Source organism: Diabrotica undecimpunctata, chromosome 9 (genome assembly GCF_040954645.1).
Source record: "Diabrotica undecimpunctata isolate CICGRU chromosome 9, icDiaUnde3, whole genome shotgun sequence".
NCBI classification, from domain to species: domain Eukaryota; kingdom Metazoa; phylum Arthropoda; class Insecta; order Coleoptera; family Chrysomelidae; genus Diabrotica; species Diabrotica undecimpunctata.
Genome location: NC_092811.1, coordinates 126,360,812 through 126,388,385, shown reverse-complemented (window position 1 = coordinate 126,388,385; position 27,574 = coordinate 126,360,812). Strand labels below are relative to the sequence as shown.

At 32.5% G+C, this 27,574-nt stretch overlaps 3 protein-coding genes across 3 annotated transcripts in view; 1 reads left to right on the top strand and 2 right to left on the bottom strand.

The window, feature by feature from the left end:
* spir (spire type actin nucleation factor) overlaps positions 1–3,547 on the bottom strand; it is a 32,118-nt gene extending 28,571 nt beyond the window's left edge. Inside the window, exon 1 of the mRNA XM_072545211.1 lies at positions 2,442–3,547. Coding sequence (XP_072401312.1) covers positions 2,442–3,487 — 1,046 coding nt within the window. The 5' untranslated portion in view covers positions 3,488–3,547. The remainder of the gene's footprint in view (positions 1–2,441) is intronic.
* Positions 3,548–4,248: 701 nt separating this feature from the next.
* Positions 4,249–12,709, bottom strand: LOC140451419 (uncharacterized). Its single transcript, XM_072545210.1, has 2 exons — positions 11,986–12,709; positions 4,249–6,762 (listed from the first exon to the last, which is right to left on the bottom strand). Exons 1-2 carry the CDS (start codon positions 12,009–12,011, stop codon positions 4,806–4,808), a joined length of 1,983 nt encoding a protein of 660 aa, XP_072401311.1. The 5' UTR covers positions 12,012–12,709; the 3' UTR covers positions 4,249–4,805.
* Positions 12,710–12,970: 261 nt separating this feature from the next.
* Positions 12,971–27,574, top strand: part of LOC140451418 (uncharacterized) — a 72,343-nt gene continuing 57,739 nt past the window's right edge. Inside the window, exon 1 of the mRNA XM_072545209.1 lies at positions 12,971–13,144. The gene's annotated coding sequence lies outside the window, so the exon portion shown is untranslated. The remainder of the gene's footprint in view (positions 13,145–27,574) is intronic.

Genomic DNA, 27,574 nt, shown 5'->3' with positions numbered 1-27,574 from the left:
TTATCTGTAGTTCAACTGTTTACAGCTGGAAAATCCACTATTACTTATTTGGCAGTATATGAAATGGATCTGTTGGAAGCATTGGAGAGGAAGGAACAAGTAGACTCAATCTACACTGACTTCTCCAAGGCCTTCGACAGACTCAATTTTAACATTTTGCTTGCAAAACTCCATAATTTAGGATTTACTAAGGAGGTCATATAATGGATATTAAGTTTTTTAAAGGATCGAAAACAAAGGGAGAAACTATTTAATTTCCTATCTGAATCATTTGAGGTTTTATCAGGTGTCCCCCAAGGAGGCCACTGTTCACCATTACTATTTAATCTCATTATAAATGATATTTCTGATAATCTTTAATCATTGGGACTGGAGTACACAGAATAACCTTTCATTAAATATTGATAAATGCTATATCAGATTTTTTAGGAGGAATAAACAATACGACTCAAACTATCTTATGAATAATGTTAATTTAATATATAAAAATCAAGTTAGAGACCTGGGCATCACTTTCGATGAAAGCATTCATTTCAATGACCATATTTCACAGATTGTATTGAAGTCTTGTTCCCTTGTACGCTCTCAACTAGAATATGGCACGCTAGTCTGGTCTCCTATGTATGACCAGTATATCAACTCCATTGAGAAAGTTCAGAATAAGTTTCTTAGGTACTGCGGTTATAAAACAGGAATTCCAGTTGCAAATATAGACAAAAGAGTAATTTTAGATAGATTAAATCTAACAACACTTTATAACAGACGAATTCAGTTTGATTATGTAATTATTTATAAATTATTAAATAATTTATTTAAATGTCCTGAACTTTTAAGTAAAATAAGCTTCAATATTCCACAGCATAGACTAAGATCTTTTGAACTTTTTCATATAAATTTGCATGCTACCAATTATGCCTGCAATAATCCATGAGATTTTTAAAAAGTCACTGTGATGTAGATCCTTTTCATTTAAGTTTAAATCAATTTAAAATCATGATTTATAGTAAACACTAGAATTATTTCTAAGTATTGTATTTTAGAGTGTAGTTATAAGATAAATTAGATTAAAAAATATAATGTCATTATAATGCTGTAATGGGGTGATCTGAGGTGAAAATAACTTCAGAACAGTAATATGTAATATCTTTAAGAAATTAACATTAAATTCGCTAAAGAAAGCAGCAGCAGTTACCTAAAATAATCAGTATTCTAAAACAGTAAAACAATGATTGCAATGTTGTAAAATCTATTTATTGCACACTCATTTATTCGAGCTCTAATCCTATATAAGCTTGACAGTTAAAAGATCATATTTTCTAAACTAATTTTTGGCATGGTATGTCTAAGGGGTCACTCTACATGAGTCCTAAAACATTCTTTTGTATAATGAATTCTTTTTCAATGTGAAATACCTAAGGAATTCCAGCACTTTTAACATGAATTAGACAATTCCAATTCCAAACTACATTCAAGCTATAATATTCTCTGGGTTACAGTTTTCTCAAGCTCCTATTTAAAAAAACATATAAGGGCTACACTTTACATGGAAAATCAACATGTTTCTCTCAATTCAGTTTATTAATGCCGATGATTTTGAAACACATCCACTAAAATCCACTAGTTACTAAAAAATCATAATTAATTAAAGAGTTATTTGGGTATAATGAAGTAAAAACTGTACATAAGACTTAAATAAGTTCGTTCACCTTCCAACCTTGGTAATTTTTTTCAAAAAATGGGAAGTTAAGTCACAGAAATATTCATGTAGTTCATTAGTAAATCTGATAAAAAGAGAGAGTGGTTTATGTAACTACCTTTGTTGCAGCCCTCTATCATGTTTTGTTTATGAGACTTTGAGTCATTTAACTCCCACAAATATATGATTTAGCTCAGTTCTAAGCAATAAGTGTTGTATAGGGGTCCAATGCCTTAGTAGTACCCTTTCATAAAAGCACAAAGACTGTGATTTTATGACATATACAGGGAATATATAGGCATATAATGCCAAAAATCAGAAACAGTCGTCTTGAGCAGACGATCAATATAAAGGTAGTATAATAGTGTTATAGAAGATCTAAGAAGTATTGGAATTCTTGACTGGAAAGAAATAGCAAAAAATAGAGATGAATGGAATAGAAGAGAACATGTACATGACAATAAAGAAACTAAAAACTGTTTTTTAATTGTATTGCAATGTTAATTGTATCTAAGTATGCCCCTAGACCTACAAAACCTTTTAAATAAATAAATATTGGAGAAACAGCTTCAATCTTTATATAGTTGATTGTATAAACAAATCTTAACTACAATTTGTAATAACTGCTTCTTAATTCTGAAATATTCAAACAAACCTTAATTATTTTATTAGGTTTGGAAATGATATACTCCCAAAACATGTTTTTAAAAATAAGAGAGCAAAAATATTAAGATAATAAACTTACCTCGGTGTTGGCACTGGTCTCAGTTTCCTTCCTTTCCTAATAGAATTCAACAACTGTTCACGAGGTGTAAGAGGTCTGGGTGAATGTACAATTTTCCTATCAGAAGCTTTTTTCAAGGGAGGCCTAGATCTAATGAACTCCAAAATAATTGCATGAGCATCTTTGGTTATTCTACAAGGTGCATCTCCGTTCACCATAATTTTTCTTAAGTTATATTTACAATTTCTTATGTCTTTCATTAACACTTCATAGGGAGTCAATTCATATTCAATAGGTGCTTTTGAGAAATTAACTTTCTTAAGTTTAACACCAGTACGCAGCTCATTCATAACTTGCACCCAAAATTTTGCCCAATCTGAGAATTCTAATTGATCACTGGTACTACTAGATGGCAAGCTAATACTGCCTTGTGCAACTTTTTCTAAAAATGTGGATAGTTCAATTGCTTCAGCAACTAAAGCTCTAACTACAGCCTTATAATGTGCTTCAGCCTGAGTTTTACTTAAATACCCTAGATGATTTTCACACCTTTTTATTACCTCTTTTAAAGTTATGTGAGCTGTAGGCTTTGATGTGCTTGGATCTTCATCAGAATCTCTTTCAATGCCTTCATCATCAGTTTCATGATGATTATGATCTACATTGTTAAGGTCGTCTGCAATTAAATCACTAATGAGTTGTTCTAAGTCATAACTAATCACCTTTTCCTCCCCGCTCTGAATTTCAGAATCTAATGCTGCATATATCACCACCCCTATACCTTTGATAATATCCAATTCATTTTGGGGTGTTCTCCGAGAATTATCGTTTATAACTCCCGTATTTTCGTGCACAGTCCCGTCAGATTTCAAGTAAACGTGTTGTACCTCAGTAATAACATAAGAGTTTTGTTTATATGCCTGAAGACATTCTTCAAAGTATTTGGCAATTTGATAACACAATGCCCATGCATGTTCTTCTTTGATTGATGAGTTGAATGAATTTAAAATATCTGATAAACAAACACTACCATCCGAGTTAATTTTACATTTTGTTCTAGGATTCATTGTTTTTTAAGGTTGTATTTTAACAACAAAATTTATTTTATTTTGACATTTTTACAAGTAGATAACCTATAATCGAAATCGATTGACCCCAAAACTTAGACAAGGAAAGCTATATATTTCAGGACACAGAATTTGGCATAGAACTTGAATTTTTATGTCTGACGAATGGGGATGATATGGGGTACAAAAGTCGGAAATCGAGCTACTTGGTTGGTCAAATTCTACCACTAAACTGGATTAATGAAATTTTTTGAAAAAGTATCATTTCCTATAAGCTGAGACGGTAATGAGGCTTGCCGATAAGTTTTTAAAATTAATCAACTTTTCCATTACATTCTGCATCATCTGTTTTATCTAATTTTCTACCAAAAACTCTGTATGTTCATGTATTATTTCTAATTTCTATAAGCTTCAATTTACTCCAGCAGACTTCAAATAATCTTTTGCAATATAAATTTATAAATGTAAAATAAAAAATCAACCCCAATGACCTAATTTTAGTTGTTTGGATAAATTTTTATCTAGTTATATAGACGAAAACAGTAGTTTTTACATTTAAATGTGGTTTTAAAATCCACTATCGATGTTATACAGCCCATAGATAAGAGACAGCCATTCCATTACATGAGACTTTAAAGCCATTAACCCATTCGTCCAATTTTAAATAATACCCTTATGACTTCCTTTCCTTTCAACAAATTTGTGCAATATATTGTTATGGAATACTATGCGTTTATTTCTTCTCCGGACTAACTCTTTGTTTTGGAATTAAACAGAATATATTGACATGTATAAATTTATTATATTAGAGGATGAAAATTACACTCTGCTTGTTATTTCTTAAAACTATGAATATATAAGTTCTGTTATCTACAATTATTTAACGATGTTTCTGGATGGATTTGAGTACAAGAGATTGGACTCAAATATTAATATTAAAATAGCAAATACGGATAGCTTATCGAACAAAGAAATAAGAGAAATAAATTATTATTATTCCATAGATACGAAGTATTAGGTGAATAAACTAGCGAAACTTATTTATTCTAAATAGGAAAATATTTATGAAGAGTATTGATTCTGATTTCTAACAGCAAATAATTATTAGTGATTATACATGAGAACTTTTCATAATTGTAAATAACATATACCAGGTGACTAAAAACTAAATAGAAATACATAGATACTTTAATTATCTTACATGTGAGTAGGTAGGTACATTACACCTCCTTTTGTAAGAATGAAAATAATTGTAAAATGAATTTTCATTTAAATGGTATAAAACATTTGTATACATTATTATTTTATTTTAACACATTTAAATAGTTTCTTTTAGTCTCGATAGTCTTTCACTTCGTCTTATCGGTGTAGTCTCTGTGAAACTAGTCTCTTCACACTTTTTGGATTCACTATAATTATTGTCTTTATTATGTTTACAATCTATACTTAAATCTGTCTCATGTACATGTTTTCGTTTACTTTGACATATATTTAGTGTTAAACAATTTGTAATTTGTTGACAACTATGTGACGGATTTCTACGAAATCGTCGGTAAAAATATTTAATTATCCTGTATAAAATATAAAGTAACATACATTTTATCAAAAATAAGATTGCATAAGTGAAATAAGAACTATTTTTTATTGTGTCTGAAAAATTAATATTTGTTTCTGAGGTCATTTTCTCTAAATTATCTAGTTTATGGCTTGCTAAATTTAATGCATCTCGATCGAGATTATTTAATTGTAAGGGAACAAGGTGTAATTTGGATTCATTATTTATCTTAATATCATCACAACAGACTTCTGGAAGGGATAAATCTGGAATGATAGACTGAAAATTACTTTCTTTTGGATTTGAGACAGATATCAAAATAGTTGATCCGGTGTAAGTTTTGCAATTATTCGAAGTAGAAAAAATACCTGTGTTTGAAAGAACAATAGATATTGGCGTACTAGTCTGACAGCTTAAAGTTAAATCTGTTGGTTTGGGTAAAACATATATCCAAGAATTTGGTTTGTTTAATTTATGCCAAATTTCATATTCTGTTTGAATTATACGAGTATCGCAACTAGATGGTATGTTTGTTATTGAAGTTAACAATTCAGTTTCACAAATTGGATTAGTGTGTGTAAATCGGAAAGTATCAGGATTTTTGCAAATAAGTTTTTCTTCATCTAATGAATAACAGTCTTCTAATGTATCAATAGTAACATAAATGTTTCTATTTTCTGAAAGAACAAGATATTTGACAGATGGAAGAATAAAGGTAAGTCTCTTTAATGTTGGATGAATTATAGGAAGAGATATTAGTTTAAAAAGAGAATAAGGAGTATTACTAACCAAAGGTATACTAACCGTAATTAAAATCTTGTTATCAAAATATATATATTTAAGTAAAATGATATCGAAATATTTATGAGCATAATCGATAGTCAATGGAAATGGATAAGTCGATGTACTAGGTAAATGCGTTACCGTTTTAGATAATTCTTGAATTAGTTGCTCAGGTGTTATAACAGAAGGATGAAGGTTATTATTTCTTGCAAATAGAATAACGTTTATTAAAGTAGAATATTCTTGTTGTAATTCTGTTATAAAGAAAGTTAGTAAGGTAAAATGTTCTTCAATTTTTTGTTTTAAATCTAAATTAAAATATTTATTATTCATTTTATCTGTGTAATTGGTAATTGATTCAAAATTTTTATCAAAAATCACTTTGTTTCGGTCTAGATTTGTAATAGAGTTATTAAAATTTGCAATCGTGGCTTTTACTACATGAATTTGTTGTTTTAGTAAATCAAGAAGATGATTTTCGTTACTTTCAGCTTTGTTAATAGCATTATTGAAATTTTCAGCATCATCACTGTCTAAGGTACCGAATAAGGTCCTGAAAACAGATCCAATTGCATTAAATAGAGCGCGTTTTGGTCTAAAATGTTCATGCAGAATTATGTTTTTTAAAGTTTGTTCATCTTGAAAGAGTCTAGGTATGATTTGTCCTAAGAGTTTTAGTGAAGTATCGCATAATCGTAATTCAATAAGAACTGGTTTGTTTTGACACAGTCTTAATGTTTTTTGATAGGTGAGATCTACAAAATTTAATTTGTCTGTAAAAGGTTGTAAAGGAATATGACTTAATATGTTCCAATGAGTTTCAATAAATTGAACATTTTTTATGTGTTCGTAATAGATTCCAGGTGATTTGTTGATAGGAGTATTGGTATATTTCTTGTGAATTTGTTCACTATTTGTCAGCCATATTATTGCATACCTGAAACAAAAGCATGTTTCAATCTATTCATGTGAACTTTTATTGGTTTTTTATTTACTAAAATTGTGCAATTGACAGGAGAATTTATCTCTAGAATTTTATAAGGTCCATTATAATTTTGTGTAAGTTTTTTGGTTTGACCCTTCTTTGTTTGCTCATTTTGGAGATATACTAATTGTCCTTCTAAGAAAACGGTGTCATTAATCTTTTGGTCATAATATTTTTTACTGACTACTTTAGATTCTAATAGATTCGTTTTTGCTAACTCATGAGATTTTCTAAGCTTAAGTGTTAAATTATCTAAATAATCTTCATATGTATATTTGAGTTCTACTGGTCGTATTATACTGCTAGGTAGATTAGGTGTATATCCAAATATTAGTTCATATGGTGTGAATTTGGTTGAAGTATGATTAGTTGTATTATATGAAAACATAGCAAAATCTAGCCATTCGTCCCAATCGGATTGATCAGCTTTAATATAATGTTTAAGGTAGTCTGCTAAAGTAGCGTGACTCCTTTCTAATGCAGCATTTGATTCTGGATGATAAGCAGTACAATTTATATGTCTGATTTTAAAAAGCTTGGCGATTTGAGAAAATAATTTGGAAGTAAAATCTCGGCCTTGATCAGTAACTATTATATCGGGTTTTCCAAACTTGCAAATAAATCCACGAACCAGATTTTCAGCGATAGTCTTGGTTTCATGATTCGGAATTGCATAAGCTTGAGAAAATTTTGTTAAGTCATCTTGTAATGTTAATATGAACTTATTACCTGACTCGGTTAAAGGTAAAGGACCTACTATATCTAAAAATATTTTTTCTAATGGATTTGAGCTTGTTGTTGTTATCTCCATGGGCTTTACGAATTTTTTTCTAACGAGTTTATTTTTCTGACAAGATTCACAGGTTTTTATAAAGTTTTTAATATCATTTTTCATATTATTCCATTTGAAATGTTTTTTTATACGATTGTATGTCCGATGAAAACCAGAGTGTCCAGCCGTAGGACTAGTGTGATTCTCTTGTAATATTGTAGTTATTTCCTCAGGTTCAGGATTTGTTAGTATATCATGATAAATGATAATAGATATATCAGTTTTTCTAAAAATAAATCTAATCATAGATCTAATTTTTCCCCAACTTAATTTATCGTAGCTAAAAGTTATTCTGGGTAGGCAAATTTTTAATATTTTATCGTTTAATAACCAGTCTCTTAATTTTATTAGGGAATTAAATATATCTTCATAAGAGGTATTGTCCCAATAATTATTTTTTATAAATATGTAATAAAAGTTTTTATTTTGATCAGAAATATATATAATGTCATTTAGTCTTGGATTTTTGGCTTTCAATTTTTCTATATGACTGAATTGTTTATTTATTTGTTTCTGAACGATCTCATTAAAATTTAAATCTACGGAAACAAACAATGCTAAATTTTGTGAAAATGATGTAATCTTTTCATTTGTTTCTTTTATATTATCATTTGTTATTAATATAGTTTCGGATTTAGATAAGAACTGTGAATAAGTGTCATTATTTTCTTTACTCATTTTGTTTATTTGTAAGGTGATTGTTGCCGGGTTTTTGTTTTCTTCGCAAATATTTGTTTCAGATATGGTTAAAGGAGGACGACTTAAACAATCAGCATTTTGATTTAATTTACCTGGTTTATAAATAATTTCATAGCTATATTCTTCTAATGCTAATCTCCACCTAACGAGTCTTGATCCGGGATCTTTTACATTAAATAGCCATGTGAGTGGTTTATGATCCGTATAAATGAAAAATTTATTTCCGTACAAATATGGTCTAAAGTGTTTAACACTCCATACAATTGCAAGTAATTCTTTTTCTGTTGTGCTATAGTTTGATTCCGCTTTGTTCAAGGTACGACTAGCATAAGCAATAGGTAAATCATCTGGTACTTTACCTTGAGAAAGTATGGACCCTATTGCATAATTACTAGCATCCGTTGTTAAGACAAAGGGTTTGGTAAAATCTGGATACTGAAGTATTGGTTCTGAACAAAGTATTGATTTCAGGTTCTCAAATGACTGTTGTTGAATGCTTGTCCAATTAAATTCAACATTTTTCCTCAGCAGTTTTGTTAAAGGTTGTGTTAAAGCACTGAAATTTTTTATAAAGCGTCTATAATAACCAGTGAGACCCAAAAAGCTCTTAATATCTTTTTGTGTTCTGGGTATAGGAAAATCTGTAACAGCACATACCTTTTTTTCGTCCGGTTTGACACCAAATTCAGTTATTAAATGTCCTAAATACATTACTTCGCGACGAAAAAATTCGCACTTATCTGGTTGTATTTTTAAGTTGAATGTAGACAATTTTTCGAATACTTCTTTTAATCTTTTATTATGATTTTCTAATGTATCGGCATGAATGACTATATCGTCGAGATAGACAAAACATCTGTAATTTTGTATTCCTGAGAGGACAGTATTCATTAGCCTTTGAAAAATACTGGGAGCATTTTTTAATCCAAATGGCATTCGTGAATATTGATAATGTCCAGACGGAGTTGAGAAAGCAGTCTTTGGAGAATCCTCAGGATCCATTTTGATCTGGTGAAATCCTGATGTTAAATCTATTGTTGAAAAATATTTTGAATGACCCAATTGGTCTAATATATCGACTATATTCGGAAGTGGAAATGAATCTCCTATAGTAATATCATTTAGTCGTCGATAGTCTATAACAATTCGCCATTTCTTCTTTGCTGAAGCATCGGCCTTTTTTGGCACAACCCAAAGGGGCGAATTCCATGGCGAAGTTGATTCTTCGATAATACCTTGATCTAGCATACCTTTTATTTGAGTTTCGACTTCATGTTTGTGTACTTCAGGATACCTGTATGATTTAGTGCTAATAGGTACATTAGAATTTAAAGGAATTTTGCAAGTTATGGCATTTGTACTGGTAAGTTGATCTCCTTCCAGATAAAAGATATGATTGTACTCCTTGCAAATAGAAATTAAAGATGATTTTTCTTCACTATTTAAATGATCTGTTCTCAAGGCATTTTTTAATTTAGCAATTCTGTTAGAATTCGTATTATCTTTATAAGAAGACATTTTTCGTATATTTGCATTGTTTTGTAAATTTGGAATTTTTTCTATTGCTACTTGAATATCGTTTAATTCAACATCCGTTTCAGTAGTGTTTACGATTGAGGTTAAAAAGAAATCATTTTTTACTTTAACAACACTAGGACATAAAAATACACCTTTAAAGATTTCGCGTTCGGGACATAATCCTTCGCTTAATTCATTATTTATTACTTTAATTTGAACAATTGTTTCAGTTCTTGCGGATAGAATAGTTTTATTACTTCTTGAGTTAGAATTAGAGTTTTGATTTAGTATAAGATCGTCTGAACAGGATTTTTCTTCTGAACAGGATTTTGATTTATGATTTCGTGAAGAGTTACAAGTTTTATTTGTGCATATCTCAGTGGATTTTACACATTTTGGACTTGAATTTTCTTTGGATTTAGAGTTAGATTTAGATTGAATTGGATTGGATAGTAGTTCTTCACTACTTAAGGTTATTTGGATATCATTGGTTTCTAAATAAGAATGATCCTCTATGGATTTAGCATCATAAGGAAATATTTCATCGATATTAGAACTTGTCTCGATATTTTGATCTCTCAGAAATTCGTCATTGTCATTGTTTAATGGAGATTTTATATATTCGATTGAAATAGAACAATTTTTAAAGTTTAATTTATTTTCTTTATAATCAATTTGGCATTTATTTATTTCAAAAAAATCGCTACCTAATATACCGTCGAAATGAAGAGGAAAATCGTCTTCTACGACATAGAAAACATGAGTTTGGACAAAATCTTTTATCTTGAAATTTACGTTACAACTACATATAGTTTTATTTGGATTTAAGACATTTTTATCAATGCCTCGTAGAGTAATAGACTTAGAATAAATTTTTGGAATGTTTAGTATTTTTGAATATTTAATTAAAGAAATATCTGCGCCTGTATCGATTAGAAACTTGCAAGAGGATGGATTAGAATTATTTACTAAGGGTAAATCTACATAGGAAGTGACTGAGAAGTTGATGGTTGTGATACGGCCTGAACTGAACGAACTCCTCGAGAATCGACCGTTGGTTGTCGAGGATTCTGGAAGTTTAAAGAATTTGTTGGATTTTTGTTTTTATTGTTAAATTCGCGTTTTCTACATTCTTCTATAACGTGACCTGGTTTTTTGCAGTATCTGCAAAAACGTTGGGAAGTGTTGGTATTTTCTTTTCTTAAGTTTGGAGGAAAATCAGAATTGGAATTTGAATTTGAAGGTTTATAATTTTGATTTTGAGAATTTGACCTTTGAAGATTTGAATTAGGATATTTTGGGTTTTGAAAACTAGAATTTTGAAGATGTCTAACATTTCTATCTGAATTGTTTTTATATCGACAGTTATTTGAGGAATGGTTATTTCGTTTGCAAATATTACAGAATGGTCTGAAAATTTCTTGTCTTGATAACTGTTCTTGTTCTTCGGCAATTGCTATAGCAACAGCTCTTTCTAAGGAATCTGGATTTCGGGCTTTGATTAAAATAGAGAGGTCTTTGTTTAATCCTCTAATAAAGACATTTAGTGCTTGAGTTTTTAAGAGTTTAGTACATGCATTTCTTGCATCTGGAGATAAGTCTGGATCAAGTGTATTTATTAATTTTATATAGCAATTTTCAACTTTATTTGCAAATGACATTACATTTTCACTGGGCATCTGACGTAAGGAATGTAATTCCAATTGCCACTGACCTTCAGTTCGGCGTTCAGAATAAGCATCTAATAAGAAGTCTTTTAAATCTTTCCATTCGTCAAATGTTCTGTTTCTAGTTATGGCCCTAGCTTTATCGGTTAATTTAGTTTCTATAATGGCTAATAAGATGGGTTTGGATTGCGGATTTACTAAATTGTATGCTTTATCACAATTGTCTATGAATTCGTATAATTTTGATTTTGTACCATCAAATCGAATGAGAAGTTTTTCAGCTATTTCAATTGATACTGACATTTTATTTGAATTAGAAGTAGAAGAATTTGAAAGAGAATTTGAGTCGGGAGAAGGTATTTGTTCGTCAAATAAGTTACTTATATCAGGATATAAAGTAGACATACGTTTACAAGATTTTTAAAATATGAGACAGAATTTAAGATAGAATGTACTTACAAGTAGAATATTGTTGTTGGTCGCATAGTCTATTATTCCACGGGTTCACCTCTACTTCCGATGGAACTACAATTGGGTTATGACTGGAACTGGATTTCGAACTGGATGTACTGGACCCCAATGTAATTAGTTGTAGTGGCGATTTTTCCACACTGACAGTTTTTTTTTTGAATGATTCCTCGAAGGAAACAAGTCAATTCAAAAATTCCTCAGCTCTCCTTCTATCAGCAATCAGAGGAACTCTGCTACTAATATCCCACGTTCTGACACCAAATTTTGTTATGGAATACTATGCGTTTATTTCTTCTCCGGACTAACTCTTTGTTTTGGAATTAAACAGAATATATTGACATGTATAAATTTATTATATTAGAGGATGAAAATTACACTCTGCTTGTTATTTCTTAAAACTATGAATATATAAGTTCTGTTATCTACAATTATTTAACGATGTTTCTGGATGGATTTGAGTACAAGAGATTGGACTCAAATATTAATATTAAAATAGCAAATACGGATAGCTTATCGAACAAAGAAATAAGAGAAATAAATTATTATTATTCCATAGATACGAAGTATTAGGTGAATAAACTAGCGAAACTTATTTATTCTAAATAGGAAAATATTTATGAAGAGTATTGATTCTGATTTCTAACAGCAAATAATTATTAGTGATTATACATGAGAACTTTTCATAATTGTAAATAACATATACCAGGTGACTAAAAACTAAATAGAAATACATAGATACTTTAATTATCTTACATGTGAGTAGGTAGGTACATTACAATATTATGTACAATTTATATTATGTACAATATATATTACGTACAATATTTATTTTCTTATTTTTTTACCATTTATATTGTACCTACAAACCCTCCTATACGTTTGCCCCCATTTTCCGTGATCCTGACCTAGCCTATATGTATTCCTTTTTCATAGGGCTACGGTCAGCGTAAAGCGCAAGCGTTTAATTGGTTGCCCAGTTACGGGGTCCATAATATCGCAGCCTTTATGTTTTGTGTTTCTTTCAATGTTATTTTTATTGTATTTTAATCATCGCTACTGAAATAAACTATCCCCTTTTACGTTTTCATTTAACTCTAATTTCCACAAAGTGCTATATTTGGATTAACATTGACGCTGCAAGCCAGGAGTAAGTGATACCATATTTAGGTTATATTGAATGTTTTTTACAGTTCATTAACAATAGGATTTGTAACAAAATACGCGTTTCTATAATATTTATTCTAAATTTTAATGATTGTTTTTCCGGAAAGGCTAGAATTTACATTAGATGTTACATAAACTATCACGATCTTTATACGATTTAATTGATCCACACTTTATACAATAGAAAATTAACTTATGTACTTAATATTTAATAATTGCAAATTTTATGGTATATATATTTCACGTCTATTTATGTTTTACAGTTTTTTTGTATAAACGTGTATTACCTATACCTTTAGGCCTAATTGATAATGTTTTACAGCACCCTTTAGGACAAATTTCTGGAACGTGTATTTTCGTGTGCGCTATTCGCTGACTTTTTAAATAATGTATATATATATATATATATATATATATATATATATATATATATATATATATATATATATATATATATATATATATATATATATATATATATATATATGTTCCGAAAGGTTTTGGCGGTTAGTACAATTAAACCTAGGGCTAAGATTAATACTATTACACGAATTAACCTCACCAGTTTTCGGGATTGAACCGCGTTGATTATCATTGCGCCTAGCTTTCGACATCCTCTTCGATGTCTTCTTCAGAGGGCTTCCGAGTCCCCAGACACTACTACACTGATCACCTATCAAAGCAGTAGGGGAAGGGTGGGCATAGTGGTCACTTGTTTAAAAGTTACTGAAAATTTTCGTGTTTTTCAACATCCTGATGTAAGGTAAGTGTATTTAATTAATTATTACACCAAACTTTCATTCATAATACAGGCAAATGATAGTAACGTCTTAAAAGAGGTGTATATAGGATACAAAACGATGTGTCTGTGTTACGCCTTGCTCGATTCGTTTAGTCGGTAGTGTGGCTTTTATATAATGGCGACAAAGAGGGCAAAGTAGCCACGTTTGTGGCCACTATGCCCGACATAAAGTAAAATATATTTTCATTGAAAAATAATAGTATTGTATGTTGTTTACCAAACTATTGGGCATTTTAAATAGTATAATAGCGTTGTTTTATTTGAATTCTTACGGATTAAAGACTGGCTTAGGGGTTTTCACCTGCGACAAATTTATTTAATCAAGTAATGTAGACTAGTAATTATATTTCAAGATCACTTATTGTACTATGTACATATTTACATGATACAATAAATTAACCTTACTGTATAAGATTATTGTAGGTTTATTTAAGGTGAAAACGCCGTGTTACTTTCATATTTTAATGCTATTTAACATGTAATACTAAAAACGTTTTTTTTTCAGGTGTAGCGATGTCAAAATATCAGACGAGGAGTCATCAGCAGTCATGGGACCCCGCAGCAATGCAAAGAGCAATCGATGCCGTGAAGAAAGACGGAATGACTTATCAAACGGCTGCTAAAACTTACAATGTGCCTAGAAACACACTAAAACGTCACCTACTAAATAAAAATCAAGACGCCACTGACAATAAAAAAGTATTAGGCCATTTTCGAGCTGTTTTCAACGAAGAACAAGAACAGCCGTTCGTAGATTATCTCTTGGAGATGGAGGTACGTTTTTTTTGGAATTACTGTAGTTGATTTGCATAGCCTTGCTTACCAACTGTCTGAACGGAATAACATCCCCCATGGTTTCAATAAAGAAACGAAATTAGCAGCAAAAGATTGGGTAACTGGGTTCAGAAAGCGCCATCCTGAGCTTGTGTTAAGAAAACCTGAGGCGACTTCAGCAGTAAGGGCGCAACCATTTAACAAAATGAATGTAACTAATTTTTTTGACAATTTGGAGGGTGTTCAAAACATCACTTGTATCCTCCTCATAGGGTTCATATGCTCTAAAAGGGCGACGGCAAGTCGGATCTCTTATATCTGCAGAGAGAGGTGTTCTCAGCACATTTATAATTTATATGTCAGCTGGGGGAGTTTTTATTCCTCCTTTTATCATCCCTAGACAGCGGATGAAAGTGGAACTTCAAGACGGCGCTCCACCTGGAACAGCTTTTTTTGCCATCCTTCAGGGTAGATGCAAACTGAGATTTTCACACAGTGGTTTGACCATTTCTTGAAGTTTGCGAAGCCATCTGAAGACGACCCAGTTTTGATGACCACAGAAATTTCCGTGCAAGATTCTATCTCTCTTCAAGAAGCTGAAAATCAAGAACTGGGTGTTGAATACCAAGAGGAAACTTCTGCTATGGCGCCAGGAAAAGATTTGGCAGATTCGCAACAAAATATTCCTCGACGTCAAGAGACACCACTTGCAAGTAAAGAGAACCCGCCTTCTGAAGAGATAGATTTCCGACCAGCAACCTCTGCATCCAACGCTTCAGTTCCTATATTTTTCAATGACCACAGACAAAATGTCACTGTAGGATCTGGAGATCCAAACTCTACATTCGTTCTAATCTCTAAAGACTCGCCAAAGCCAAGTACTTCGACATTCCAGCCCAGTGCACTGCCTTATTTCAGTGCTTCATGTGATTTAATCAGCAACTTCAAGGGCAATGGGCACTATACTTTTGCTGTAAGCCCACATGATATTGTTCCAATCCCTAAAGCAAATATTATCAAACGAGAAAATGAGCGAAAAAAAGGAACAGCTGCAGTTTTGACCTCAAGCCCTTTCAAGATGGAACTAATAGTAGCCGCAAAAGCAGAAAAAGAAGAAAAGGAAAGGCTTAAGAAAATAAAACTGGAACTGAAAAAGGAAAGCAGAGTAACAAGAGGATTAAAGGAAGCAAAGAACAATTTAAAGGAAAGCAGAAAACGAAATCAAAATCCGCGGAGCGTCCTTCGCTTCAAATATCAGCGTCAAGGGAAAATGAAGGATGGATAAAGTGTTCGGTCTGTTTACGATAGGCACATGAAGCTTGTGCTGGGTGTGAAGGAGAAGACAATGACTTTATTTGTGACGTTTGTAAATAAAGTCGGTGTGAAACTTTCTTTTTCTACGATGGCAATAATGTTTTTATTTTGAAAATACACTTTCATTTAGTATACAAATTCAGTTTAAATTTTGTATTTTACATCGGGCAAAGTGGCCACCTCATTTGGTAGGGTTAGGGTAAAAAATATGTATCTAAAAAATTTACCGAGATAAAGTAAAAATTAAAATTTCCTTATGTAGCTAAGTATATAGGATATCTTATGTTAATATATATATATATATATATATATATATATATATATATATAGTGTGTTTCTTATTTATTTTCTTCAAGATAAAAAAAACGAGTGTGGCAGTTCAGTGGGACTGCCGGTGGAAGTTACACTTCTATACACGCATCACGCAATCATTACATATGTAATGCTATAGGTAAGACATAGCAGAAAGAGAAACAGAATTAATAACAACTTACTAACAATTAATAAACAACTTTTGACCTGTAATAAGTAAATGAAGGATTGAATCAATATTTTGATGAAAATGTATATTTTTATTTTCATATATGTATGAAAGGAGTTGAATGCAAAAATTTTTTTATACATACTCTGCAGTAAAATTCATTGTTTATTTTGTTATTAATATAATAATACAATACAAATTAAAATTCAATATTCGTAAGTATTTAAAAATGACAGTAATATACATAACTTTTCTACTGACGCATATATGTTTTACCATTATACATTTACCATGTAATAATATTAATAAAAAAGTCCTCCCCGACTGGGAATCGAACCCCGGTCTCCCGCGTGACAGGCAGGGATACTGACTACTATACTAGCGAGGACATGACAAAAATGTATTTCAAAATTGACAGTTCTGAATCATACAGTGACTTATTGAGATTATTATTTTGAAATACAAAAGACTAATATAATTATGAACATTTAATAAATAATACAAAACATATCACATAAATAATAATATTAATAAATATTTTATTATATATATATATATATATATATATATATATATATATAATATTATATGTATATATATCTTTATATAATATACAATATTAAATTATATATACAAAAGGAACATTTTTATATTCGAGAGAGGAAGAGAGAGAAAATATATCTTCTGTCTTTCTCTTACTCATTATCTTACATATGTAATGATTTCACAGATTCACTCCCATACAAATTTTCAACGTGGAGCGCGCGTATAGAAGTATAACTTCAAAAAAGATTTCTAAGCATGGTCACTTTGCCCACCCTTCCCCTACTGGTGCTGGGAATAGAGAGAGTAGAGGAGGTCAATTCCTGTAATAGTATTAAAGTATTGCATTGCAAGTTATTTGTTAGTAACATTTTCTGGCACACTTGGAAAAATAAAAAAAAAATCATTTGAACTTAATGAAAATATATAGAATCGAATAAAAATGGTTTGTATATTCGGTTTTTAAGTGTCTTTTCAGAGATATTTATCACACTTCAACAACTAATTGTTTGCCATAATTTTAAGTAATTATATTACAATGTCATAGATTATAATGCAATTCTTCAAAAAACAAACTTAGTAACATTTGAGGAGTCAGGGGGACAAACAATCATAGTCCACTTTTGGTCGAAATTGAGATGACGAAGTTTTCTAGTGATGAATACATATTACTTTTGGATGGTATGGAGTAAAAGGAAAAAATATTTACAGTTCTTTATTACAGATGCTAAATTAAACGGTGTACTGGGGAAGAACCATCATAGTCCGCGCACTGCGAGGGAATAACGGTCAGGTCAGGGTCTGAAGGCGTACCCTCTGTATCTCAACAGGTCGGGTCAGGGGCAGCATTTTTGTGATTTTCTTTGATAGTTTAGCGAGTTCGTTGGTGTGTTCTAGTTTGCCAGTTGATTCTATTTGAACAATGAACTGATTAAAATGGAAAGAAGTGGTAACGATTGTAGTGATGTAGATGTGAGGACTGCTGCTAAAAAAGGAAGAAAAATAGGCCATGCTCGTGACGTTATGAAACTTCTGAGAGCCACCACTCATGAGGTAGGCCCAAATTGCAAGAGCCACCGTTTTCGTTCTTTTGGGAACGTGAATGAAGCCGAAAGGCGACGTATTTTGACTCAATTCAATGAACTTGCTAACTACGACGATCAGAATCGGTGTTTAGGTGGTCTGATAACCGTTCTCCCAGTTATAAGTCGACGAATTCGAGTGGTTACAGGTGTGGTATTATCCCTAAAATATTACAATTCATAAAAAGAATAAGCTCGATTAGAATGTGTAAGTCAGCAAAATTGTGAATCGCGACCGTATTGTTGTAGTAGGATGATAAAACAAACTTGGCCCACTAATGAATGACTGCTGATATAGCAAGGACTATTATAAAAGAGACAACGATTATTATCTCAGGGATCAGAACTAAATTAACGTTAAGATGAATATGAAGTAGTCTCATAGCAACTACAACTAAGTACTAAATACAATTAGGATAAGTAATGTTATAAAATAGTGTACAGTTGTGTTTTAAATAAATCTACCATACGATACCATAAGTGAAGTTTATTTACCATACAGGGACACCTAATCTTGCTTCTTATTGCATGAAATTTCTGCTTTCCGAGTGTAAAGAATTCGAGAATTACTGACCTCAACTGGCACTGCACCATTAGACGCTAGAAGAAAACACGGAAATAGGCTCCACAAAATTTCTGAAGGTAATATCGTCAAAGTGACAGAATTGATGGGTTCCTTGAAAGGAAGAAAATTGCATTACTCCCGGAAAAAAAGTAAGAAAACTTATCTCCCTGAAGAACTCAACATAACTAAGTTACATAGTATGTACATACTTGGAAAAATCCCGATAATAAATAACCGTATGACAAGTTTCGCGAAATTTTTGAAACAAAGTTTAATATTGCATCCAGTTTTCCTGTAGCTACTGTGACACCATAAAAGCGGAAATATCTGCCCTTTCGCAGAAATTAGATGCCAGCAGTAATAAATCTTCTTCTTCTTAGAGTGCCATATCCCTACGGAACGTCGGCGACTATCATGCTTATAATATTTTTATACTGATCTCGGTCTTGCGCTACGTGTAGCAATTGGTCCGCTGTCAAACCTGTCCACTGCCGCAAATTCCTCAACCAAGAGAGTTTCTTCCGTCCTATCCATTTCTTTCCTTCGATTTTACCGTTGAGAATTAGCCGAAGGAACTCATATCTTGGTCCTCTGATTATATGTCCAAGATATTCTAGTGTACGCCTCTTAATAATATTTAATAGAGTTCGTTGATGTCCCATTCTTCGAAGAACTTCTTCGTTTCTAGTTCTGCTAGTCCATGGAATTTTTAGTATCCTTCGATACAACCACATCTCAAACGCCTTGATTTTATTCATGATATCGGCGTTTAAAGTCCAAGTTTCACATCCATACAAAAGTACAGACCAAACGTAACATCTTGTAAACTTTTCACGGATTTCCAAATTTAATGAGTTATTGGATGATAGAGGCTTGAATTTTTGAAATGAGTTTCTTGCCTGTTCAATTCTACATCGAAATTCGAAGGATGGATCTAGATTTTGGGTAATCCAACATCCAAGGTATTTGAATCTCTGAACTCTCTGCAGCGGTTGTTGGTTTAATATCAGTTGGGTTGCGCCGATATCCACTTTACTGGTCACCATGTATTTAGTTTTATCGATATTTATCGACAGTCCCCAATTTGTGCATTCCATGTCAACTCTATTGATTAGCTCCTGCAGATCGTCGATGTTTTCAGCTAGAATCACAGTATCGTCGGCGTATATTGTTAATTAGTTCTCCTCCTATGATAATTCCTTTTTGATCTTTTAAAGCTTCCCTAAATAGATTCTCAGAATACACGTTAAAGAGGGTGGGAGATAGTATACAGCCTTGTCTTACGCCTCGTTCAATACTGATTGGCTTTGATTCTCTGTTGTTGGTATTAATAATGGCTGTTTGGTTCCAGTAAAGTTTGGCAATAAGTTTGATGTCTTTCTCATCTAGTTGGATGCTCTGTAAGGCGGTAATTAGTCTGGTATGCTGAACGCGATCAAATGCCTTTTCAAAATCAATGAAGCACATATATAGTAATAAATATAAAACCCAAATCTTTGAGAAATTACAAGAAAAAAACAACGAGAAACAACTTCATCTTGCGAGAAGTGAACAATTTTATTCCGTGAAAAGAAAATATCGAAAGTTGTCAAAAGCAATTGATACCGAAGCCATAACCATAGACTTCCAAAAAATGTGACCTCAAACGATGTCTACCATAAACGGCAACTTAATTTTATAAGCTATAATGTACATGTATTGACCGATTCTACCCCTGTTTTCTATACTTATGACAAATCGGTAACAAAAAAGGGGCTGACGATGTGTGTTGGATGATTCATCACTTTGTGTATAATGTACTGTCATCTTAAGTTCAAAATTTGATAATATTTTGCGACTCTTGTGGAGGGCAAAATAAAAATTACACAGTTTTTCGGTTCCTTTATTACCCAGTTCAGACAGAAGGACGGTTTGAGTTTCTTAAAGTAATTTTTCACATCAGAGGACATTCCTATCTAGAGTGCAACCGGGACATGAGTTTAATTAATGACAAAGCTTATACGGAAACTCCGGATGATTGGAGAGAAGTCCTCCTCAACAGCAGAGTGAAACCGAAACCGTTCCAAGTGATGGACTGTGAGAAAGATATCAAATTTCTGAATTGGACTAAGCATTTCTCCAACAAGTATCCTAAGAAATGCCCATTGCTTACGAGACTTATTCGAGTGTTGAAAATCAGGAAAAATAGCCCTTAATTTATCTTTCACAAGAATACCTATTCTGGGTTATTTGCAAGCTGGCTGTTTGAATGCAAAGTTAAACGAAACCCGAAAAGAAATTTAAGGAAAGCTCATAACTTCACAACTCCGGAAGTTACTAGCCACGATCATCCCGAAGCTTTGTACAATGGCCCACTTCCGGTCAAAGCTACTAAGTTACAAGATCTTCTCCACTTGACCAATTGTTTGGAAAACGTAAACTCTAGAAAGTTCTACACTGATTTACAAGGTACTGAACAGGAGGGAAGTTCGGAGGAAGAAACATTTTGTGACGCAGAAGCTTGAAGGTACTGGGGAAGAACGTTCATGGTCCATGCCGACACACTAAATTTTTTGTATGATGTTTCGCAAATAAAATATTTTTTTTGTCTTCTCTTGATTTTTCCTCTGTAAACATGTCAACGTACCACTGAAAAAAATTAGCAATTTATACGGTTGAGTTAAAACAATTCGTCGATTTCTATGAAAACTGTTTTTGTGGACTCATGACTCGGAGATTGTTTTTCCCCCTAACTCCTCATTTATAAATTACTACAAAAATAAGTAAATAAGTTTATATCAGTTCTTTGAGCCTTGTTTTCTTTTACAATGGGTAGGATGCTAACCTGGCCCATCAACCCTACATTTTCTACAGGAAATCACCTAGAAAAATTCAATGTAGAATCACTGTGGAACGACTCTACAAGATAAATGTACCAAAGGAGGCTAGCACAGAAGATACAGCTGAAACAAATAGACGACATCGAAGATATAAACGGGAGCTGGGAGAAAATTAAAACAACATTGAAGAAGCAGCAACAGAAGCTCTAGGAAAACGCAGTCATATTGAACAAAAGAAACAACAACAATACACCATTGTTCAGAAAAGAAATAAAGGAGAAATGTAAAGAGAAACGAGAGGCCTACAGAAAGTACAAAACATAAAATACTCCAGAATCCCGAGACACCCATAGAAGAATACGAAATGAAACAAAGCAGTTGGTAAGAAGAACAAAAAATGAACACAGGGAACAGTTTACAAAAAGGATAGAAAGCGACTTCTACGGTACACAAAAACAAATATGGAGATTTATAAGAAACCAACGGAAAGAAATGGCAGAATTGAAGGAATACAATAACATACCAGCAAACGAATGGGAAAGATACCTGACGGAACTGTTTAAAGGAAAGGAAAATAATAATCAACACAATAACGTACCTGAATTAAGACACGAAATAGAAATCAGTTTTCAGGAAGTAGAGATAGCCATAAATTCACTCAAAACTAGAAATTCAACAGGACCAGACGGAATAACCAACGAGCTTCTAAAACATGAAGGAGAAAGTATAACCCTAGAGATGACAAAACTTATACAAAAACTAATATTGCACTGCAAGATACCAGACGCATGGAAAAACAGCATAATGATACCAATGTTCAAGAAAGGAGATAAGACTCCAAAATTATAGAGGTATAAATCTACTGTACACTGCACTTAAGCTAACCACAAAAGTCTTCTTCTTCTTCAAGTGCCATCTTCGTTCCGAAGGTTGGCAATCATTAGGGCTATACGTATTTTCGAAACTGCTGACCGAACCAATTCGTTGCTGCTACAGCTATACCATTCCCGTAGATTCTTTAGCCAGGAGTTTCGTCTTCTTCCTATGGACCTTTTTCCTGCTATTTTCCCTTGCATAATTATTCGAAGCAGTTCATATCTTTCGCCTCTTGTAATGTGTCCCAAGTATTGCAGTTTTCGTTTTTTGATCGTAAATATGACTTCCTTTTCTTTATTCATTCTTCTCAAGACCTCGACATTTGTGACTCTCTCGGTCCATGATATTCTCAGGATTCTGCGATACATCCACAGTTCAAATGCCTCTAATTTTTTGGTATCAATCTTTTTCAACGTCCATGACTCCATTCCGTAGAACAGCACAGAAAGTACGTGTAACATCTCATCAGGCGAAGTTTCATTTCAAGGCTCAAATCTCTTCCGCAGAACGCTCTCTTCATTTTAGTGAATATGGATCTGGCTTTTTCTATTCTTATTTTGATTTCTGCTGAGCTATCGTTGTCTTCATTTATAAAAGTGCCTAAATATTTGTATTTGCTAACTCGATCGATAATTTCATTGTGTAAATATAAATTTTGGACATTTTGTGTTGATTTCGATATTACCATAAATTTAGTTTTCTTTATGTTCAAAGATAGTCCATATTCTTCGCTGCAGTCTGCTATCTTATTCACCAATGTCTGTAGCTCTTCAAGTGTTTCTGCGATCAGAACGGTGTCGTCGGCAAATCTCAGATTGTTTAATCTAACACCATTTATTTTAATACCTACGGATTGCTCAGAGAGTGTTCTATTCATTACGTCTTCGGAATAGAGATTAAACAGGGTTGGTGACAGTATACACCCTTGTCTCACACCTCGCTTTATTTCAATTTCTTCACTGGTATTATTCTCTACTCTCACTACTGCTTTCTGATTGTAGTACATATTTGCTATTAGTCGGATGTCTCGTTTATCTAAATTCTTTTCTGTCAGGAGTCTGATTAGGTGATCATGCCGCACTTTATCAAAGGCCTTGTTGTAATCTATGAAACACATGAATACATCTTGATTTATGTCAAGACATCTTTGAGACATAACGTTCAGTGCAAACAACGCCTTTCTTGTTCCAAGTCCATTTCGGAATCCAAACTGGGTATTATTGATGTCCATTTCCAGTTTTCTGTGTACTCTAGAGTGTATAATTTTCAGAAATATTTTCAGTACATGGCTCATCAGACTGATTGTACGGTAATCACTGCATTGTTTGGCATTTATCTTTTTTGGTATAGTAACAAAGGTGGATAAAAGCCATTCTTGTGGTATTTTTCCTGATGTATAAATGCTATTGAAAAGTTTAACTAAAATGTGAATCGAGTCTTTTTCTATTAGTTTAAGGATTTCCGTTGGTATTTCATCTGGACCTGGGGCTTTACCATTTTTCATTCTTTTTAGTGCGTACATTACTTCTTCTTCCGTTATTTCTGGATCTTCGTCTCCTTGTATGTTACTTAGCTCAGATTGTTGTCTATCATCTGCAAAGAGTTCTTTAATATAGTTTTTCCATGTCTTCAACTGTTCTTCTAGTTCTGTTATTATGTTTCCGTTGACATTATACAGGGTATTTGGCTGCTTACGTTTTTGTGTACCTGCAAGTTCTTTCACTTTTTTATGTACATTAAAAATATCATGTTTTGCCTGAAATTGCTCTATTTCTTCACATTTTCTTTTATAAAAATCTTCTTTTGCTATTCTGATTTCTATTTTGATTTCTTTCTGTATTTGTTTATTGTTGTAACCACAAAAGTCTTAACCAACAAAATCAATAAACTAATAATTTTATCAGATGAAAAACAAGGAGTCAGATCCGGAAGATTCTGCGTAGACGCCGTATTTGTACTAAGACAAATCACAGAAAAGGCCGTCGAGTACAATAAACCAGCATATCTGTTTTATAGACCTGACAAAGGATTTCGATCGCATCTAGGTCGAAGACGTCTTACACCTACTGTATAAAAGAAACATACCAATCAATATTATACAAACCATCGAAATGGAAAACTAACACAGTGTATACTAGTATAAAGCGGAGTCAGACAGGGTGACTCGTTAAGCTCACTCCTCTTTAATATAATAATGGATGAAATAATACAAGCAGTACGTAAAGGTCATGGCTACAGAATGAGAAGTAAATTAAAGAACTTATTAAGATCTACAACTTTTACTTGAAGTTTTTTAGGCAAAAAATGTAAGTGTAAAAAAGAAACAAAGCAAAATCATATGTACGTCTACCACACATTATACATTTTAGAACCTTCAAAAACCTGTATAAATTTTTATTTGAAATCGTTGATTTTTTCACAGGTTGACTGAGGTAAAACTGTAATTTTTGCATCGATATTTGTACTTAAGTAAGTTAAATTCAATCGAGCTATTTTTGGCTATAATATGTAATTTAAGTTATGACCTACTTTTGTGTTGCACCTGTATATTGTCTAGCGAATGATGCCGCTCTAATAAAAGTAAAATAATGTTTTATTAGTAACCTACGCGCTCTATAACCGGAGATACTACCCACAAGGGTAGCGAAACCCGTGACATAAATCACGGGGTTTAAAACTGAGGCACATTATTTATTCAGGCTGTCTCTGAAAACCTACGCCTCTATTATCTCCTACTATTTGAACTCCTAAACGAAATTAGCACGCTTTATTAAACTTTAATAATTACGTTCATAGGAATAAAACAAAACACAAATATAATGAAAACTTGTAAACTGAGATTATGATTTGAGAAAGAAATACAACCATATTTTAAATTACAAAATAAGTATTTTATTACTAAAAATCAAAAGAAAAATATTAAAAAAATAAAACGAAATCAGTGGAATTATTGGAGTGAATGTGACGTAATGCTCCGTGGTCTTTTTTGCTACTAATTTCTGCATTAATAGGCATTTGAATGCTAGCGATTAAATTTATAACTGCATGATGGAAAAATATTTTCCCGTTCCTAAATTCCTGTGTAAACGCCTACAGTGTTTTTTGTAACAAAGACTACAGGTATATTTGGGGTGCCGACTCCGAAAATGGCTTTAGCTTTGCCCCATCAGCTCTAATTTTCAAGATAACGTAGGCCATGCCAGCTTTTATGCATTAAAATACGAATATGCTGATATGGATATACTATATTGAAATAAAAATCACACAATTAGAAAATACGTATCTTTTAAGTCATTTAACTAGCATAAAACAATTTGCACAATGAAACAGATATACAATTAGTTTTGAGAAAAAAACTAACAAAATAGAAAAAAACTTTACTTGACGTAATGAAAGCTTCGCTTGCGTGATTTCCTGGAATGAACTATTAAACAGTATATCTTCAAACTCCAGCAAAAATCTACCATCATATGGATGTCCCATCTTCCGTGGAGCGGTCCTCCATGGTTTTTATGTCTTGGTGAAATCTCTCACCTTGCTCCTCACTTGTGTCACCTAAGCTTTCAGTGAAACGGGTCCAGGTAGCTGTGAAGATAGTGGACTTTGATGCTCATATTACATCCAAGTGACTGGAAGTTATTCAGCAAACGGTTTACCAGCCCAACATAGTTTTCACTTTTGTGATTTCCCAGAAAATTTTTTATAATGTCGACAAATGAAAGCCAAGCTTTTTTCTCTACCTTATTCATTGATCCCACAAAAGCCGGATCCTTTTTAAGACAGCTTACTTCCTATGTAAGAAAATTATTTTCTCTGGTTTGACTAAAGACTGGGCAATAATGTTCTTTTGGGCAATTACCAAGTTTTTTCTCTTAAGCCACTCTTTTTTAATCCAGTGTTTTTTTTGGGCCCCTACTATCCCAGAGGCACAAGAAACAAGGATATTTTGTGTAGCCGCTTTGCTGCCCAAGAAGAAAGTTTAGCATTTTTAAGTCTACACAAATCACCCAGCGATGTTCCTGGTATTTAACTTCTGTAAAACTAAAGCTATTCTAGCATATTCTTCTTTCATCACGGTTGAATGAGCAATTGGTATTGAGCCAAACTTGTTTCCATTGTGAAGCAGAACACATTTCAAACTGCGAACCACGATACATTAACTCCGATTGTTAGCGGTATTGCAGTTCAATAGTCCAGCCGATCAGCAGTTTCGACACATATTGCAGACAGGTCATCATCAATTAATTTCTTATAAATACTGTACATTTCTATTTTAAAGTTGGTTTGTAATTTAATTAAATAAAGTGCTGTTACTCTGTTAGTTGTACCTTTAAAAGGGCCTTTTTAAAAAGTACCTTCGGGAGTGACAACCCTTAAGTTGCGCTTGGAGCTATCAATAAACAAACGCCATTTGCATCGTAGTGTGGAAGTCCCATTTTCTCCAAGAGCCTCTCGTTGTTTCAAAATTTCAATATTGTCGGGTGCTGTAGCGTAAACTTTAGATTTTAAGTATCCCCACAGAAAAAAATCTAATGGTGTGAATTCCAGTGGCCGAGCTGGCCATTCTATCGTACCTCGTCGTCCAATCCATCTACCACGATATTCCTCATCTAGATAACGTCTTCCTGCACCATAATGGTGTGCAGGAAGACGCATCTTGTTGAAACGTTATTTCCAAGTTGCCGAATTCATCTGGATAATCGTCTAAAATTTCAAGTATTAACGGTTCAATTGCATTTTGTAACATCTCCAGATAGACTTCACCGGTTAAGTTTTTTTTTTTTTTGGCATAGACTTTTAGTCATTCAGCCAGACTCAACATGGTAGAAAAAAGGTTGTCTGAGTTTATATTAAAATAAATATATAAAACAGTAAACAGGTAAACAGGGTCACTCTCTTCTCGCCTAGGGGCCCATCAAGACATTTTTTTTTACATACAACACTAGGCCACGGTAAGAAAGGAATTTAAACAATTGTGTTAGAGACATAGGTTATGTTATTAACTAATGTATAATTATTTACATGGTTATTTTACTATCTTTTAAAAACATAACTAATAAATCATACACTGCTCTCGAGTCTAATGATAATAGGTACTGAAGGTTCCAAGGGGCTAATATATTGTGTTTATGTAAATTATTTATTAATCTGGATGAA